At 40.8% G+C, this 17562-nt stretch overlaps 1 protein-coding gene across 3 annotated transcripts in view; it reads left to right on the top strand.

Annotated features, from left to right (window-relative positions):
* Positions 1-17562, top strand: part of LOC121287184 (collagen alpha-1(XIV) chain-like) — a 209657-nt gene that overhangs the window by 15091 nt on the left and 177004 nt on the right. For all 3 annotated transcript variants that reach the window (XR_005945154.1, XM_041204812.1, XM_041204811.1), the window contains exons 2-4: positions 3162-3262; positions 7936-8040; positions 17131-17274. Coding sequence is in view for 2 of the 3 variants with exons in the window: in XM_041204812.1 (XP_041060746.1) it covers positions 3187-3262; positions 7936-8040; positions 17131-17274 (325 nt within the window). In the remaining variant the exon portion in view is untranslated. The remainder of the gene's footprint in view (positions 1-3161; positions 3263-7935; positions 8041-17130; positions 17275-17562) is intronic.

Consider the following 17562-nt stretch of genomic DNA (forward strand, 5'->3'; position numbering starts at 1 on the left):
CACTTTGTGTGGAAGCTACTTCGAGGTCAATAGCACTGAGGAGTTGTCTTGAAAATAAACTAAAAGACCAGCCTGGATTAATCTTCCATCACAACCTTATTGTGGGTAACAGACTCATCCTCTTTGCTGGCTCTCCAAAGGAGCAATTTGCTTTTGCCAATCCCTGGATTTCTCCCTATAATCCTGCATGTTTTTCTTTTTTGGATAATAATCCAATTCCCTCTTGAATGCCTCAATTAACCTGCCTCCACCCCAGTTCCAGGCAGTGCATTCTAGATCCAAACCAATCATCGCATGAAAAAGATTTTTCTCATGTTTCCATTGCTTCTTTTGCCAACTACCTTGTTCTCTATCCTTCTGCCAATAATCTTGTAAGTGAAACCAATTAAACCAAATCAACAAAATTGGGATAAATCAGGCACAGCCCCTAATTCAGGTCAGCTGTAAAATCAAGAACAAAATTTAAAGGAACCTTACAAACTTTAAATCAAAATGTGATTAAAGGGGTCAACGAAACACCCCAGTCCCCGCGGTGCCCACCGAGTACGGAAGGCATCCTTCTGCCAAGGGGAACAGTTTTTCAGACCACTCATGATTTTGTAAACCTGCATCTAATCTACTCTCAAGCTTCTCTTCTCTATGGGAACAGTCCTAACCTCTCTAGTCTGTCTATGTAAGTGAAGTTCTCCATCCCTGAAACCATTCTTGTGAATCTTTTCTGTACTCTCTCTAATGCCTGTGCATCTTCCCTAAAGTCTGGCCCCAGAACTGGACAAGATACTCCAGTTGAGGATAAACCAGTGTCCTGTGTGTGGCACTTTATCAAATGCCTTTTGGAAGACTGTGTAGATTACATTAGAAGTATTACCCTCATCAACCCTCTCTGACATCCTACCAGAAAATTCCAGAAAGTTAGTTAAACATGATTTGCCCTTAACAAATCCATGCTGGCTTTCCTTAATTAATCTGCATTTGCCCAAGTGTCTATTAATTTTGTTCCAAATGATCATTTCTAGAAGATCCCCCACCACTGTGATTAAGTCCCCCAGCACGATCGAGGCCTTTTGTGCTCAATGGGCACTGTGGGGACTAGGATAATTTATTGACTGCATTAATCACATTTTAATTTAAGTTTTCTTTAAGATTTTGCTTTTCTTTTTGCAGTATCCATTTATGGGGCTGACTTTTAATTTGTCCCTTAATTTGTTAACTTAGTCTATTTGGTTAATGCAAAAGAGTCACCACGGTGGTTAAATTGACTGGCCTGTAGTTACTGGGCTTATCTTTGCACTCATCTTTGAATAGGGGTGTAACATTTGCAATTTTCCAGTCCTCTGGCACCACCCTTGAGGATAGGAAAGATTGAAAAATTACATCCAGTGCCTCTGCAATTTCCATTCATACTTACCTCAGTATCCTTGGATGCACTTCATCCGGTCCTGGTGTCTTATCAACTTTAGTACAGATAGCCTATGCAATACCTTCTCCTTATCAATTTTAAAACCTTCAAGTGTTTGAACGACATCATCTTTCACCATGCATCTGCACAGCATCTTCTCCCTTGGTGAAGACAGGTGCAAATTATTCATTTAATACCTCAGCTATGCCCCTTGCCTCCATTTGTAAACCTTGGCTGGGATTTTTCGGCCTCGTCATGAGCGAGACCCACCGCAGGCAAGGCGGCGCCCCAGCCAGAAGTCCATTGACTTGCAGCGGGACCGGAAGATCCCAGTGACGGGTGGGTGTGGAAAACTCCACCCCTCCTTTTTGGTCCGTAATCGGCCCCACTCCTCCTTTTACCACCATCCTTTTACCACCATTTTACTATTTATATGCGTGTAGGAGACTTTTGGATTCCCTCTTATATTGGCTGTCAGTCTCTTTTCATATTCAGTGAGTAAGTGAGTTATGCTCAAAAACAGTTGCCCCTATGCATTCTGCCTTTTTAAAAAACTGATTCAAGATACAATTCACCCAAATCAAGCCCTATCCAGAAACTGTCCAAATTCCCAGGCCAACAGGACAAGATTTCACTGACTGCACTGATTCGAGAAGACTCTTTAATTTGTGGTCATTTTCTTAGGCACACAGACACCAGTAGGCATGTTTCAAATGATTTATTCATAACAAAGCAATTAATCTATTATGAAATGGACTAGTGCACAGCATTTAAATTAGTAAATTCCAGCCGACACCCTGAGGTGGACCCACATGTGGACAGTACTGACAGTGCCCTTTAGGCCCCTTATTTTCTTACCTTAACTGACTGTCCCTACCACCATCCTCCACCACACCCAGGATGCCAGGCCCTTCCCTCTTCCACTTCTCCATGCCCCCAACCCTGCCCTCTGTTCTCCCTATCCCTTTTCCATTCCTTCATATTCTCACCCCACCCCACACAGCCTTACCCCTCACTCCTTGCCGGTCCTGAGCCTCTATGCAAGCTGCCATTCTCCTGCTCCCATCCGTTGTGCTGCAGGGTTCAACAAGAAAATCTGCTGACTTCAGATTCAATTACACAAAGCCGGCTGCTGCACGCCTCCTTAAAATGAACATGAACAGGGTGCCATGAGATTCTCATGCGCTGCTGACTTAATCTTTAGGATAGGACATAATTACAAAATGTTTTAATACATTGATTATTCATACCGTGCAAATGTTTTACAAGTATGAGCCCACCATGGGCTGGCATGAGGCCTGACCCGCCACAAATATGCTGCTGACTTAATCTCTAAATTTGAATCCGCCAACGGGAAAGTGAATATTGGGCTTCCACTTAATTAAGTCATCCTGCACACCATGTTTCCCACTCTAACAGGCCCCATAAAATTCCCCCCAATGAGTTTCAAAATCCAAGTCATTGATAGAATTAGTGTCACAACATTGAACACTGGTGCATCCCGCTTAGTACTCCTGCCCACCCTAGCTCCTGACCAATGTTTGCTGTTTTCTATACTTTGCCATGTTTTTTTTACCTATACCTAAGTGATTTGGAATCAGCTATGTTAGTGGATGGAAATCTCTATTTTCTGTTAGCTGTTAGGATTCTGTGGCTAGCTTACGTGAAAACTCAGCTTGTGTATGAATCTCTTTTGTGTATCAATTATCAAGACTTATACTCAGTTAAAAATTAATTCAATGTATTTCATTTCTATGAATAGGATTTGGCTGTTTCCTGGTTTCGCCATGACCGTACAAAAGAGCTGTGTTCTTGCTTTTGTAATCGTCGTGCTTCATCTGATCAGTCAAGCGGAGGGACAAGGTACATGTCTTAGATATATGAAAACACATAGTTTAAGCATAATCAATGCATAATTCTATTCAGAATTCACTCACCCCTGTTTTAGCTGTGACTTGTTTCTGGTTTTCAGGTACTTGGGAATATTTTCCTTTTGTTTGAAACCTATTCAGTTTTTTGACCAATTTTCTGAGAACTCAGGGCACTTACAGCTACTTGCAGCAATTTCTGCTTGCCACCCAACCCATTCATGACTGCCCTTGTATAGGGCTCTGAGCTAATGCCCAACCATTCCCTAGCTATCTGGCCTTGAGTCTACAGTGCTAGGGCCTACCTGCCAAACTATTTCTGGCCACTGTGTTGTGTTCCCCCTTTCATATCTTCAGGAAACAAAGGGCGAAATTTTATGGCCCCGTTGTGCTGGGGTAAAATGTGGTGAGCCGTTCTAAAGTCCATCGACTTTGGCAGGACGGGAAAATCCAGCCAGTGGGCAGGGCCATAAATTTCTGCCCTTAGGTTCCAGAGTCGGAAGGTCTGCAGCCTTTGTTTGTTATTCACCTGTAGATAAGCAAAATTAATCTTCATATATGAAGCTATACCAGTAGTTAAGCTACAAATGAATTCACCTGCCAGCTACTTAGTAAACTTTGTGGCCTTAAGGGTACATATTTTTGCCATAGGAGTAGAATAATACAATGTACATTATGCTACTCATTTTAGAAAACTATGTATCATCCAACTTACCATCAGTAACACCACAAAAGACCTAGCCTAAGTTACAGCACGTGACAAATTTTAGCCCTTAATGCTTTTCTGATGAGCCCACATTTCCCAGAAAACAATCAAAAATACTTTATTATTCATTTGACACATTTCTCTTAGAACCTTTGCTATATCTTCCAGCTTACCATACAAAATGCAAGTGGAAGGCCAGCACTGTAAATGTAGAAGTTTCAATAGCTTTCCATTGCACTTCAGCTGCCACATCTTGTCAAAGATGAAAATCTCTGTGTCATACTTAGAATAAAGTATAAAGGAAGAAAATTTACGGGAAAATTTTTTCAAGCAACAGAAAATACTTTTTAATTAACCCCAGTATGTTCCTAAATGCAAATAACCTCCAACTGATCTCATGATCCTTACTTAGACCTTGCAATTGTATGGAGACTGACCACATTACAGTTAACAGGAGAATAATGCACTAAATTACATTAGACACCTTAACTTCTAAATATCATAAGATTTGACTCTGTGCAGCACTAGGGGTAACCTGCTGTGTTTTATTTTAAAATGTTATTTTTAAATCCCAAAGATACACATTTTAATTCTGAATGCCAGGTTCCTTCTGAATTTCACTTCTTGGCCAAATTCAGTCTTAAGCCGAGCAATTAAAATATACTAAAGTGAAACTAGAAAATTATACTGTTGGCTTCACTCTTTATCTCAGCTGTTATTTTTGTTATAAATTACAAGCCAATACTATAAAGTTTAAAGCTAATGTTGCATAAGAGATATGGCTATTACCTACATATAAAATTGTTGTTAATAGATGTTTGGATCTTATCAAGATGTATAAAAAGCTAGTCAAAGAGTTGGGCTAACACTGCTATATTAACAATTTTAGTATCTTAGGGTTGAATAACATCAATTGTTCATAATTTATGTGCAATATTCTCTTGTGCCCCCTGAACCATTTAACAGCATGACAATTTCTGTATTCATGTACAGGACAAACGTGTCTTATATGTTCAATGTGAACTCTTCTTTGTGGTCTTCACTTTCATTCTGTCATTTGAATGTTTAATGGATGCTGTACAGGAAACAGGAAAACTGAGTAGCATTTTTGTAAATATAAAATCTGAGTTATAGCTGTAGATAAAAGTGAATTTAAAATAAATACCGGTAGTTGTTAATTATTCATTCCATTCAGTATTCATTTCAACGAGGAATGCAGCAACAAAGCACTTTTTAGATCAACTGACCCAGTGTATGCCTTTCTTCTTACAATCTCATAACTAATTATCTGCTCATAGCTGTATAGGATTGCTGTTTGAAAATATCTTGTAAAATGTATTAATGTTTTTAAATTAAATAACAGGAATAAGTTTTCAGTTTGTTTAGGTTACACTCTGCACAGCCTAATTGATTTTGTTTAATTTAGCCTCTGCTTGAAGGAGGAATTTATTGATGTATATTATAGCTGTAGTAAGTGGCTATTGTTTCTTTTCGCTCAGTCGCTGGATAGAGTGATTGCCCTGTTTCAGTGTCACAAAGATAATACCAGTAAATGCTAATTAAGTTTATGAGGGTGAAAGCCTTCACCACATATCAAAGTGTAATTATCCCAGGAAGTACAATTTTTATCGACACAGCTGTTACATTTAGCAAAGATTTGTGGCTGCTCGTTGTTGTTGATACAATAAAGATGCTATTGTTAACCACAGTACAGTATTATACCGTGGGGATTTTAACTTGCTCCTTTGGTAATAAAGCATCAACAAAATTAAAAACAACATGAATAAAGTACAGAAAATATTGGAAATACACAAGTCTGTTAGCATTTGATGGAGAATTACTGAGAGATAGGTGCACAAATGCGTCAGTGAAGCAAAGCTTGTGGAGCAACAGGGTAAATTGGATAGCAACTTCCTAATTTCCATATTTTAATACATAGGCGTGGACACTGGAAGTTGCAAAACATAATACTGCTGATAGCCCTACCATCATTCTTAATGTAATGTCTGGATCATCGCAGGTCTGAATTGGAAATGAGCTGTGGAGCTCTGAATGACTAAAAGTGTGAGTGAAAGAGAGGTTTAGAAGAAGCTTTTAAAGTGAAGTATTAAAGCTTGAGCCTTTGAGGAAAATACTTCTAGTGTAGGAGCAGGATGTCTAAAGGCTCTGCTGCTGATTGTCGAATAGGGGTAGGGAGGAGAATACATAGGAGGGTAAAGTCAAAGGGCAAGGCTATGTATTGGACACAGGGTTGGGAAGCCTGAATGAGCAGCTGGAAGGGATCTGAGTCAGTGTGTAGGGTATTGAAGTTTTGGTAGGGATAAATACGATATCTTTGTTCTTACCAATGTTCGGTTGATGAGAGTTCTCACTTATCCATAACTTGATGTCAGACAGACAGCCTGACAATGGAATATTGATTATGATCACTCAGGTTCAATTCAGTGATTTCCGGGCCATTCTCATCTAACCAGTCTTGGTGTTTTCTAGGTTTTTTTGCCACCACGGTCTTACTGACTACAGAGTATATGGCACTCCTGAAGTTTCTTCTGTCAATTTCTAATTTGACAGTGCTGAGATAATCTTACAAAGCTTGATAAAACTGATCATCCACTTCTGCTGCTTTAGGTTTGGCAACGTTTAATCTTGCAAGGGGATTTTAACATTGTTATAATAAAAGCAAAATACTGTGGATGCTGGAAATCTGAAACAAAAACAAAAACAAAAATAGCTGGAAAAACTCAGCAGGTCTCACAGCATCTTCGAAAAGGAGCTGTCTATGGATGAAGTTTTATATGGATGAATCTGTGGGCCATCTAACACTTGGCTCCTATCATAACTTGTGGGATCTTAACATCTTTGGCTGCTCCCTGGCTGACCAGTATGTGGTCAATCAGTGAGCAATAATTGGAATGAAGGTGCATTCATGTAGTTTTGTATTACATGAAGGATATGGTCAGATGGTGTTCTGTACACACCTGAAGGAGAAGTGTTCCACTATTGTTGTATTTCTCTATGACCCATCTACCAATGACTCCCTTCCAGGGCTGGTCGGCAGCTCCTAAGCGAGCATTGAAGTCACCCATGAAAATTAACATGTCCTTTCTGGGAACCTGTGAGATCACATGCTTTAAATTATCACAGAATCATTTTTGGTTTTAGTGGAGTCTGTCATGTGGCTGCATGGGTACTAATAATGACAGCATACACTTAGGAAATTAAAAAAAGCCTGATTGTCATTGGGTGATCACCAATTACTTTAGGAAAGCTCTCAAACTTTAATATTTTATTGGATTTCACAACAAAACCGAACCCTACTTTTCTATGTTCCTCTTTGGAGCACCTTATCATTTCCAAATTTTCTTTGTTTCTTTACCAATCTTTGCCATGATATAATTGATGTGGAATGGAATTCCCAGCACTGAGAACCAACAATTAGCGTGTGGTAATCTGAGGTGCAGTACACCTTTAAGAGACTGTGAGCAGATTGACCACTTGGCTGTAAGACCCAATAGCTGTGTTGCAAGGGTTACCAGGTTAATATTAGTCTAGAATAGGGTCTGGCTGGAGAAGCACATATCTTGTTAATGCTCTGTTGCTTGTGTAAATAAATAGTATGTGTTTCATTTCATATTGGTCTCTGCGTCAGCCATGTATTGTAAATGACTTCCCTGCCGACAGATAAACATGCAACAAAACACCCATAGTCAAAACATAACATAGTGGGAGCGGCTTGCCTTATAGTTTTTGAGAGGGTCAGCCCTCCTGCTAGTGTCTTGCACTAGAGGCAGTTAGAATCCCAAGACTGACATTACAAATTTCTAGACTCTAAACTTATCCTCATGTTGCTTTTATTTTTACTTCAAACCCATTTTGGTCCTCGTCTTTTCTTTACATATCTAAACCTGTTTATAAAATTAATTTTAAACAGTTTCTTTGATTTTTTTTGATCCTACAACCAGGTAGATTGAAATTAACTGTTCTGTCTGAAGGCAGACTGCAGATGAAATGGAAAGAGGTTGATGGCAACAAACAGGGGTATAAAGTACGAGTAAAGCCATCAGCAGGTAAGGGGACTTTTTTTACACTGTTGAAAAGTAAACTATGCATAAATATATTTGTGGTTTTCATCCCCATCTCTCCTGATGGTGCTGATTGATGCTGGAGTAGAATTTCATGGCTGCCATTAGCACGTAAGTACCTCACCCAAGTGACTGTTCAGGACTTGGCAATGAATGCCAGTAGGATGTTTGGCCGTGGAGTGTAGGGGTGATGAGATCATTAAACAGCCTAATTCTATCCTTATCTCACATTCACATATAGTAATACAGAAAACAAAATGTACAGTGACTTTTGCAATCCAGGTTAATGGAAAACAATCAGGAGCGGGAACATTTGCTGATACTTCTCTCTTCCTAGCTCAGCAATGTGAGGTCAATTATAGCACTCCGACTGCTGCCCTGGTGAGATCAGCTAACAGTGATGACCAGTGAGTGAACCTATCACAGCATCTTTAAAGTGCAGAAAGAGGCCATTCAGTCCATTGAGCCTGCACTGGTGCCCTGAAAGAGCAGTCCACTTAGTCCCACTTCCCTGCCTTATCCCCGTAATCTTGCACATTCTCTCTTTTCAGGTAGCAATCCAATTCCCTTTTAAAAACCTCGATCGAACCTGCCTCCAACACCCTTTCAGGAAGTTTGTTCCAGACTCCAATCACCCTCTGGGTGAAGAAAATTTTCCCCATCCCACATTTACTCCTTTTGCTAATTATTTTGAATCTGTGCCCTGTAATTCTTGATGTTCTCTTGAGTGGGAACAGTTTCTCACTATTTACCCTGTCCATACCCCTCAGGGTCTTGAATACCTCTATGAAGTCTCCTCTCAGCCTTCTTTTCTCCAAGGAAAACAGTCCCAACCTCTCAAATTTACCCTCATAGCTACAGTTCTTCATTCTGGGAATCCTTCTGAGATACATGTCTCAGTACTACAGGCAGTGATATAGCCATTGAGTGATCAGTAAAACTAAGGGTTTTCATATTAAATGAAATTATGTCATCATTCTCTGGGCTTCCATGCAGTCACAATAATGGAAAAGTTCCTCTGGCAACATTTTATTGTCAGGTACAAGGGGTGCTGAATAACCATAGGAATTCTTCCATTGGCAGTTTAACCCCAATTTCTCTGAATTAAACCACTGACATCAATGAAATGATAAAAGACAGCTGAAGTTGTATGGAGTTTAAGCTGATAGGAGTGAGATAAACTTTACCTTAGGGTATGTCTAAAACAAAGAAAAAACTGCAAATGCTGGAAGCGTACTGCATCTGTAAAGATAAAAAGCAGATTAATGCTTTTCCTCTACAACCCTTCCCCCTACCTCCCATCTTTTCATGCTTTGGTTTCTGTAAGGAGTGTTTACCAACCTTTTGATACATCTGACATTTTGTACTGTCCTTCCAGTTTCTGTGAAAAATACAAGTTTGACTAATATTGTGCTCGAATATGTAAATTTTCACTAGAATGTTTCCATTTTCTGCTAACAAAAGTTAAATATTATTATCGGCAATTTCCCTGATGAAACACTGGACCAATTTTTGGATTTAAATTCTGAATATTTTTGTGTGAGGTGAGGGTGATGTGGAATTTGTTCGATTTCCGTCTACTCTCACCTAAATCTCGCTGTGGAAGATGCTGCTTCTGACAGTTCACCTATCCTCCCCATTCTATGATCTTTACTATTTCTTTGGGGGCAATGTATGACTTTCAGGATTTTCTATAGCGATAGATGTGAACCATGACTTAATGCTGGCCACTAACCTCTGGCTGCTCACATTTCCTCTTTGGCCTCTGGCCAGCTGTGGCTGCTGCTATCACTGTCCTAGGAGGGCATCTGATCGACAGTGTGTAGCTGAGGACTGAATGCTAAAATACCATGCCAACAAACATTCGGCCAACAAGTGCGTTTCACAGCCCCCCCACCTCCCCTTTTCCTGAAATCTGCTCGGAGTTATGAAATATTTGATGAATAGCTTCATCTCTGTACTTATCTGCTCTTCTCTCTTTTGCTGCTCAGCACACCCCATCCCTCTGCTACTTCTGTCCCCAACTCCCTAGTCCTCACTCTACACCCCCACTCATAAGTTGGGATTTTCTGCTCCCATTTGCAGTGAACGTCACAGCGGGCGGGAGCAGAAAATATTGGGAGATTGTGAAAATCAGTTTCACGTTGTCATAAAACCAGTTTGTGGTCATCCGCTTGACCCATCAATGGCGGGCCATGTTTCCCGCTGCCGCGCGTTGGAAACCTAATTTCAATACTTTAGCGTCTCATTGTAAGGTCTGCTCACCGAAATCATCTCCCCACCCCAGCACTGGATTATGAGCTCACGTCAGTAGGGTTGCATGCCAGCGTGTCTCACAACGGTACATAAGTGACGTGCAGCTGGTGACCAGATTCATTTGCCCTTGCTTCTGGCAGCACTCGCAGTCATCAGTGCCAGGCTTCACAGGCAGCACCAGATCACTTTTAGGGGTGCTCATGGGCAGGTCTCTACCTAACGGACCAATGGTAAGGCAGGGGTGGCTTTTCATGCTGCGGGGCTACGGCTTGCTTGGGGAAGGGGGTTATCCCAGGGTGTGTGTGGGGGCACGTGTTGATCTGTGCAAGTGGCCTCAAGATGGTGAGGATGATGAGGCAGTCTCCAGAGGAGATGAGGCCAGATGAGATCCCTACCTGAAAACTTTGACAGAATGCTGCGTGCAACAGTGTTAACTTGCACTCGGTTGCAAAACTCTGTGTTTGGAAGTGATTTTTAAATCATCATTTGATATCTGAAATTAATCAAATGAAGGAACTGACCTGAAACCACGTCACTTGTGCAGATTTATTTGCTTGCAACCGTAGAAACCACATCAATTGTGAAAAGCAACTGTTCATCTGCCATCATTGGTTTTGTGAGGGTGTGTGTGAGAGAGTGAGTGATGATGTCCCTTGAGCTGGCAATGAGTGAGATGTCAGTGAATGTGTGATGGCCTTGTGTTTTTTTATTCATTCATGGGATGTGGGCATGGCTGGTGCCAATCAAGCGGGCTGCTTTGTCCTGGATGGTGTCAAGCTTCTTCAGTGTTGTAGGAGCTGCACTCATCCAGGTAAGTGGAGAGCATTCCATCACATTCCTAACTTGTGCCTTGTAGATGGTGGACAGTTTTGGGCAGTCAGGAGGTGAGTTACAGACTGCAGGATTCCTAGCTTCTGACCTGCTCTTGTAGCCACAGTATTTATATGTTTAGTCCAATTCAGTTTCTGGTCAATGGTAACCTCTGGAATGTTGATACTGGGGGATTTAGCAATGGTTATGCCATTGAATGTCAAGAGGTGTTGGTTAGATTCTCTCTTGTTGGAGATGGTCATTGCCTGGTACTTGTGTGGTGAAAATGTTACTTGTCACTTGTCAGCCCAAACCTGGATATCATCATTTGAACATGGACTCCTTCAGTAACTGAGAAGTCACGAATGGTGCTGAACACTGTGCAATCATCAGTGAATATCCCCACTTCTGACCTTATGATGGAAGGAAGGTCATTGATGAAGCAGCTGAAGATGGTTGGGTTGAGGACACTACCCTGAGGAACTCCTTCAGTGATGTCCTGGAGCTGAGATGATTAACGTCCAACAACCACAACGATCTTCCTTTGTGCTAGGTATGATTCCAACCAGTGGAGTTTTTCCCCTGATTCCCATTGACTCCAGTTTTGTTAGGGCTCCTTGTTGTCACATTCAATCAAATGTGGCCTTGATGTCAAGGGCAGTCACTCTCACCTCACATCTGGATATCAGCTCTTTTGTCCATGTTTGAACCGAGGCTGTAATGAGGTCAGGAGCTGAGTGGCCCTGGCTTTACCCTGGCAAGCCAAATGTTGGTGAGCAGACTATTGCTAAGCAAGTGCTGTGTGATGGAACTGTCGATGACTCCTTCCATCACTTTACTAAGTGTGTGAGTTTAGAGTGATGAGATGGTTTCCTTACCCTGGTGGCACAGATAAGATCATTCATCCTCTTTCTGCACTGGATAGTCAACTTCTTCTGTGCAGCATTGGCATTGACCAGCACTGCCACAACCTTTCAAGCTGGAGTGGTGAGATTGCTGGACCTCCTGCGGCCAGAGTGGGGGTGGAGAACATCACAGCGGGCCTTCAAAAGGTTTTTGGGGCCATGTTTTCACTGGAGCAGTCCTGGGCTGCTAGCCTTGAGAACTATGTGCATGACTGCAGCTTAGGTATGGCATCCGGAGTGAGGAAATAGAGAGGTAACAGTGTGGCGGGTGATTCAGAGGCCGCCTGCCAGTGATACAGCATGTTTCATGTGGCTGCATAAATAATGAGTGGGACGCAGACAAAATGGCGCAAAAGCCCACCCTTGCGGAATAACGTCTTTATTCATGTCTGCCACCACATTTAGGGCAATTCAGGGAAAATTCCAGCCTTAGTTCTTTAAGTAACTCCCCACACTTGTAAGATTGAAAACCTGGCAGTAAGCATAGTTACTACTATTGACAATGGAAAGTTTAGCATCAGCTGTTGCTGTGTGCTACCTTCAACAGGAAAGTTGGGTCCATAGTGACTAAAGTACAAATGTATTCCCCATCCCATCCAAATAGGATGGGATGGGGGATAATTTTATACCTTTGGCCTTCTTTTCTCAGAGGAAACATTGGCTCTCAGAATCACAGAATCACAAAATTTTAATAATGCAGAAGGAGGCCATTTGGCCCATCATGTCTGCACCGGCTCTCCATTTGACCTAGTGTCATTGCCCTGCCTTTTCCCCGTACCCTTGCACTTTGTTTCCATTCAAATAATCATCTAAAACCCTCTTGAATGCCTCGATTGAACCTACAATGTATTCCAGGCAGTGCATTCCAGAACCGAACCACTCGTGTGAAAAAAGTTTTTCTCAGTCACATTTGCTTCTTTTGCAAATCACTTTAAATCTATGCCCTCTCATTCTTGATCCTTTTACGAGTGGGAATAGCTTCTCCCCTTCTACTCTGTCTAGTCCCCTCATGATTTTGAACATCTCTATCGAATCCTCTCTTAGCCGCCTCCTCTCCAAGGATAACAGTCCCAACCTCTCCAAACTATCTTCGTAATGAAGGTTCTCATCCCTGGAAACATTCTTGTAAACCTCTTCTGCATTCCCTCTAATGTCTTCACATCCTTCCGATAATGCCCTTATTAATAAAGCCCAGGATACTATATGCTTTATTAACTGCTCTCTCCACCTGTCCTGCCAACTTCAGTGATCTATGCAGACATTCACCCAGGTCTTTTTGCTCCTGCACCCCTTCAGAATATCACTCCTTATTTTCTATTGTCTGTCCATGCTCTTTCTACCAAAATACATCACCTCATGCTTCTCCACATTGAACTTCATCTCCCGCCCATCTGCCCACTCCGCCAGCTTGTCTATGTCCTTTTGAAGTTCTACGCTGTCCTCCTCACAGTTTACAACACTCCCAAGCTTTGTATCATCCACAAGCTTTGAAATTGCCCCCTGCACACCAAGATCTAGATCATTAATATGTATCAAGAAAAGCAAGGGTCCCAATACCAAACCCTGTGGAACTCCACTACAAACATTCCTCCAGCCCGAAAAATATCCATTGACCAGTACACTCTGCTTCTTTTTTTTAGCCAATTTTGTATCCTTATCAACCTATATTTTTCCACATGACTACTAATTCTATCCCGAATAATTGTTTCTAGACTCTTGCCCACCACATAAGTTAATCTGACTGGTCTGTAATTGCTGGGCTTTTTTGAACATGGGCATAATGTTTTTAATTCTCCAGCCCTCTGACACCGCCCCCCCTCCCCAAGTCTAGGGAAGACTGAAAGATTATGGCCAGTGCCCCTACAATTTCCACTCTCACTTCCTTCAATATCCTTGGATGCATCGTCCACGGGTCCCAGTACCTTGTCAACTTTAAGTACCGACAGTCTATTCAACACTTCCTCCTTATCAATTTTGAACCCTTCTAGTGACAGAGTTTCCTCATCTGTCACCATGGCCTAGGTAGCATCTACCTCGTTGGTAAAGATGGATGAAAAGTATTCATTTAATACCTCATCATGGCCCCTTCGTCCATGTGTAAATTCCATTTTAAGTCCCTAATCAGCCCTACTCCTCCTTTTACCACACTTTTACTATTTATATGCCTATAGAAGACTTTGGGATTCCCCTTTATGTTGGCTGCCAGTCTTTTCTCATAATCCCTCTTTGCCTCTCTAATGTGATTTTTCACCTCCCCTCTGAACCTTCTGTATTTCTCTTGGTTCTCAATTGTATTTTCTACCTGACGCCTGCATAAGTACAGTTTTTCTTCTTTATCTTAAGTTCCATCTCTTTTTTCATCCAGGGAGCTCTGGATTTATTTGCCCTTTCAATGGAATATACTTTGTGCCCGAACCAATTCCTTTTTGAAGGTAGCCCATTGTTTAGCTACAGCTTTTCCTGCCAATCTTTTGTTCCAGTCTATCTGGCCCATCTCCATTATCTCCCCATCGAAATCGGCCCTCGTCCAGTTAATTATTCTTACTCTGGATTGCCTATCCTTTTCTATCATCATCCTAAAATGTACAGTACAATGATCACTGTCTCCTAAATGTTCCCTCACTGACACTTAAGGAAAGTTCCCTGACTATCACAGAAAATGATAACGTCTAGAGAAGGAGCATTGACATTCGTTTCTGGGTCAAACTTTACCCCACTCCAGATGAGACTTGAACCCACAATCCCTAGCTTAGGAGGCCAGTGCTTTATCCATTAGGCCACTAGGGCTGGATACACTTTATCTGTAGAAGCAGCAAATAATACCATTTAAAATGCCAACGCGGGATATCTCAATTTCTCAACATTTATTTGTATTTGATTCATTTATATTTTCAACTCAGTCCCAAGTTCCTCTTACTTGTTGGCAACACAACCAGACAAAGTTCAACAATTCAATTTAATAAATAATAATTTAGCATTTACCCCAGGATGAATGAAAAAAGGTATTTTAGATCAATGGGTGGAATTTCCTCCTCATTTTGTGACCAATAAGAATATTTCTATCCAACATTACATGAATTTTAACAAAACATTGAAAAGATAGTCTAACACTAGAGTTTTTCCTGTTTTTTTAAATAAATGTCTGTTAATTCCTTCTGAAAAATAATCTGCTGCTTGCAGAAAAGCGCAGGATTGAAAATCTTACTCATTGATTGGATTTATGATCTCTGTCATGATTAACTTTATTACTGATTTAGTCTCCTCAGCTAAAACTCTGCTGCCTTCATCCTACTGTGCACCAATGAGTACCCCTCACCCTTCTGCTTACTGACCTTCATTGATACCTGATCCAACGATAATTCTCATCCATATGTTTAAATCTCTCTCTTTTCTTCGAAGCAGCAAATAATATTCAAAACAATCAAATTGGGGTGATCCAAATTTCTCACTATTTATTTATATTAAATTCATCTATATTTTCAAATCAGTTCCATGGTTTTTACTTAACTGCCCCCTCCTCTGTAATCTCCAATACTGCAACTTCCTCAAGAACTCTATTTCTTCAGTCCTTACTCTTGTGCATTTTCCACTTTTAATGTCCCATCATTGAACGCTGTGCCTTCAGCCAACGCCTCAAACCATGGAATTGGCTCCACCCCTTTCTTCACCTTTAAGATGCTGCAGCCAAGCTTTTGGCCAATGTACTGATGTTTCCTGCTTAGGCTCAGTGCCAACTTTTGTCTGATTATATATACCCTTGTGAGATGCCTTGGGACATTTTATCATGTTAAAAGTGCTATATAAATTTAAGATGATGCTGTTTTTAAGTAATTATAAACTGACAGTAACAATATTTCACTTGCACGTGAGCAGGGAAAGCCAGATTCTTTGAGAATTTACGATTCTGATTTCTGGGTGAAGGCTTGTTTCAGCAATGTAAATCCAAGAAGCTGGCATATGGACATGGTGCCCCTCGACCAAAGCTATTGCAGAGTCAAATGTCAAAGCATCTTGGGAGTTGTAGTGGAATTAACTTCTGTGTTGAAAGAATTCTCTCAATTGCTGTCCTTTTCTATAAAAAAAACTGTGTTCAAATTGCATTCTCAATAATTGCACATTTCGAAGCTGAATATTCCATGGGTTTGATAGCAGTTTACTAATCACGAAGAGAAACAGACATTCCTCTTTTAATGAAAAACAGGGAAATTTCACCCCGTAAATATGTCCCTGAAGCATTTAATTTTAAAAGGCTGAAGAGGCTGTTCCATTTTTTAAGCATGAGATCAGTTATAAGTTGTGTTCCTGTGTGTAAGTGAGGAGCTGCTGCATACCAAAAAGAAACAAACCTGGTCTGAATACCTTTATATGAAATATACTCCCTTGGCAGGTTGCCAAAATAGTGCTGCATGTCTGTACAGATAAGTTGCTATAGAAAAGGTATGAATATGCTGATGGAACAAAGCACCAAAACATTTTATTAAGTGTTTTTAGTTGATAGATAAAATGGTCAAACTTTGTTTGTTTGTTTATTCCCTCAAGGGTGTACTCGATGGAATACCTTTACATCCACAGCAACCTGCACATTTTCTAAACATAGTAAACCACTCATTGAATACAGTATTAAACCCACTTTCACCCATAGTTTTCAAATGTAGCAGTTGACATTCCATGTATGGCTTTGTGGCAGTGAACCTCATCCACTGGCAATGGAGCCTCACAAAATGACTTACTCAGTTCTTCAGCTGCTCTTCCCATTAGCAGCTGCAACTTACCATTCATTCGTGGTGCTGATTTCCCTATTCTTGAATAATATTCACTTCCTGGTTTAATCCTGCAGCTTTTTACATCACATCACCAATAATTGTTAATTGATACCCCAATAATGAAAGACATATACATAAAAAAATGTTAATCAGAGGAAAGATAGTAAGGATGACACTTGACATTACCAGAGTTTGTGCTTAAAGGAGGGTGAAGCTAATGTTTTGACCTAGTATGCTATTAGAGCATTGTAAGGAGGCTTGATTTCATTTTGGCTATGGCAAATGTCTCACCCTATAATCATTGAGTATCCTTTTGTGTTTACATTGCATTTCTTTTATAGGTACCTCTGAACAGGAAATAATCCTGAAGACAAATATAGCAAAAGCGACTGTTGTGGGACTTTCTCCCACTCAAGAGTATACACTGCAAATATTACTGCTGAATGGAACCCGGGAGCACCATTACGCCAAAAGAAAGTTCATTTGTAAGAATGTAGTTTGCTATCTCCAGGAATTAACCTTAGTGTTCTTTTCTGCAGTCTGATCGATGGGAAATTTGAAATGCATTTTGTGTGAAAAAGTTAAATGAATGTACAATTAACAGCAGTCTCCGGTCAAGCTCATTGTATCTTTGATAGTTTACACAGACTTGTTGAAAAGAAATAATTGAGTATTAAAATAGTTTTGGTGCTAAATGTAGGATTACAGTGTCTCCAAATCATGTATTTCAAACAAGACCCAGCGATGCTCGATGAACCCTACCGTGGATGCCT

The sequence above is a fragment of the Carcharodon carcharias genome, chromosome 14 (assembly GCF_017639515.1).
Source record: "Carcharodon carcharias isolate sCarCar2 chromosome 14, sCarCar2.pri, whole genome shotgun sequence".
NCBI lineage: Eukaryota > Metazoa > Chordata > Chondrichthyes > Lamniformes > Lamnidae > Carcharodon > Carcharodon carcharias.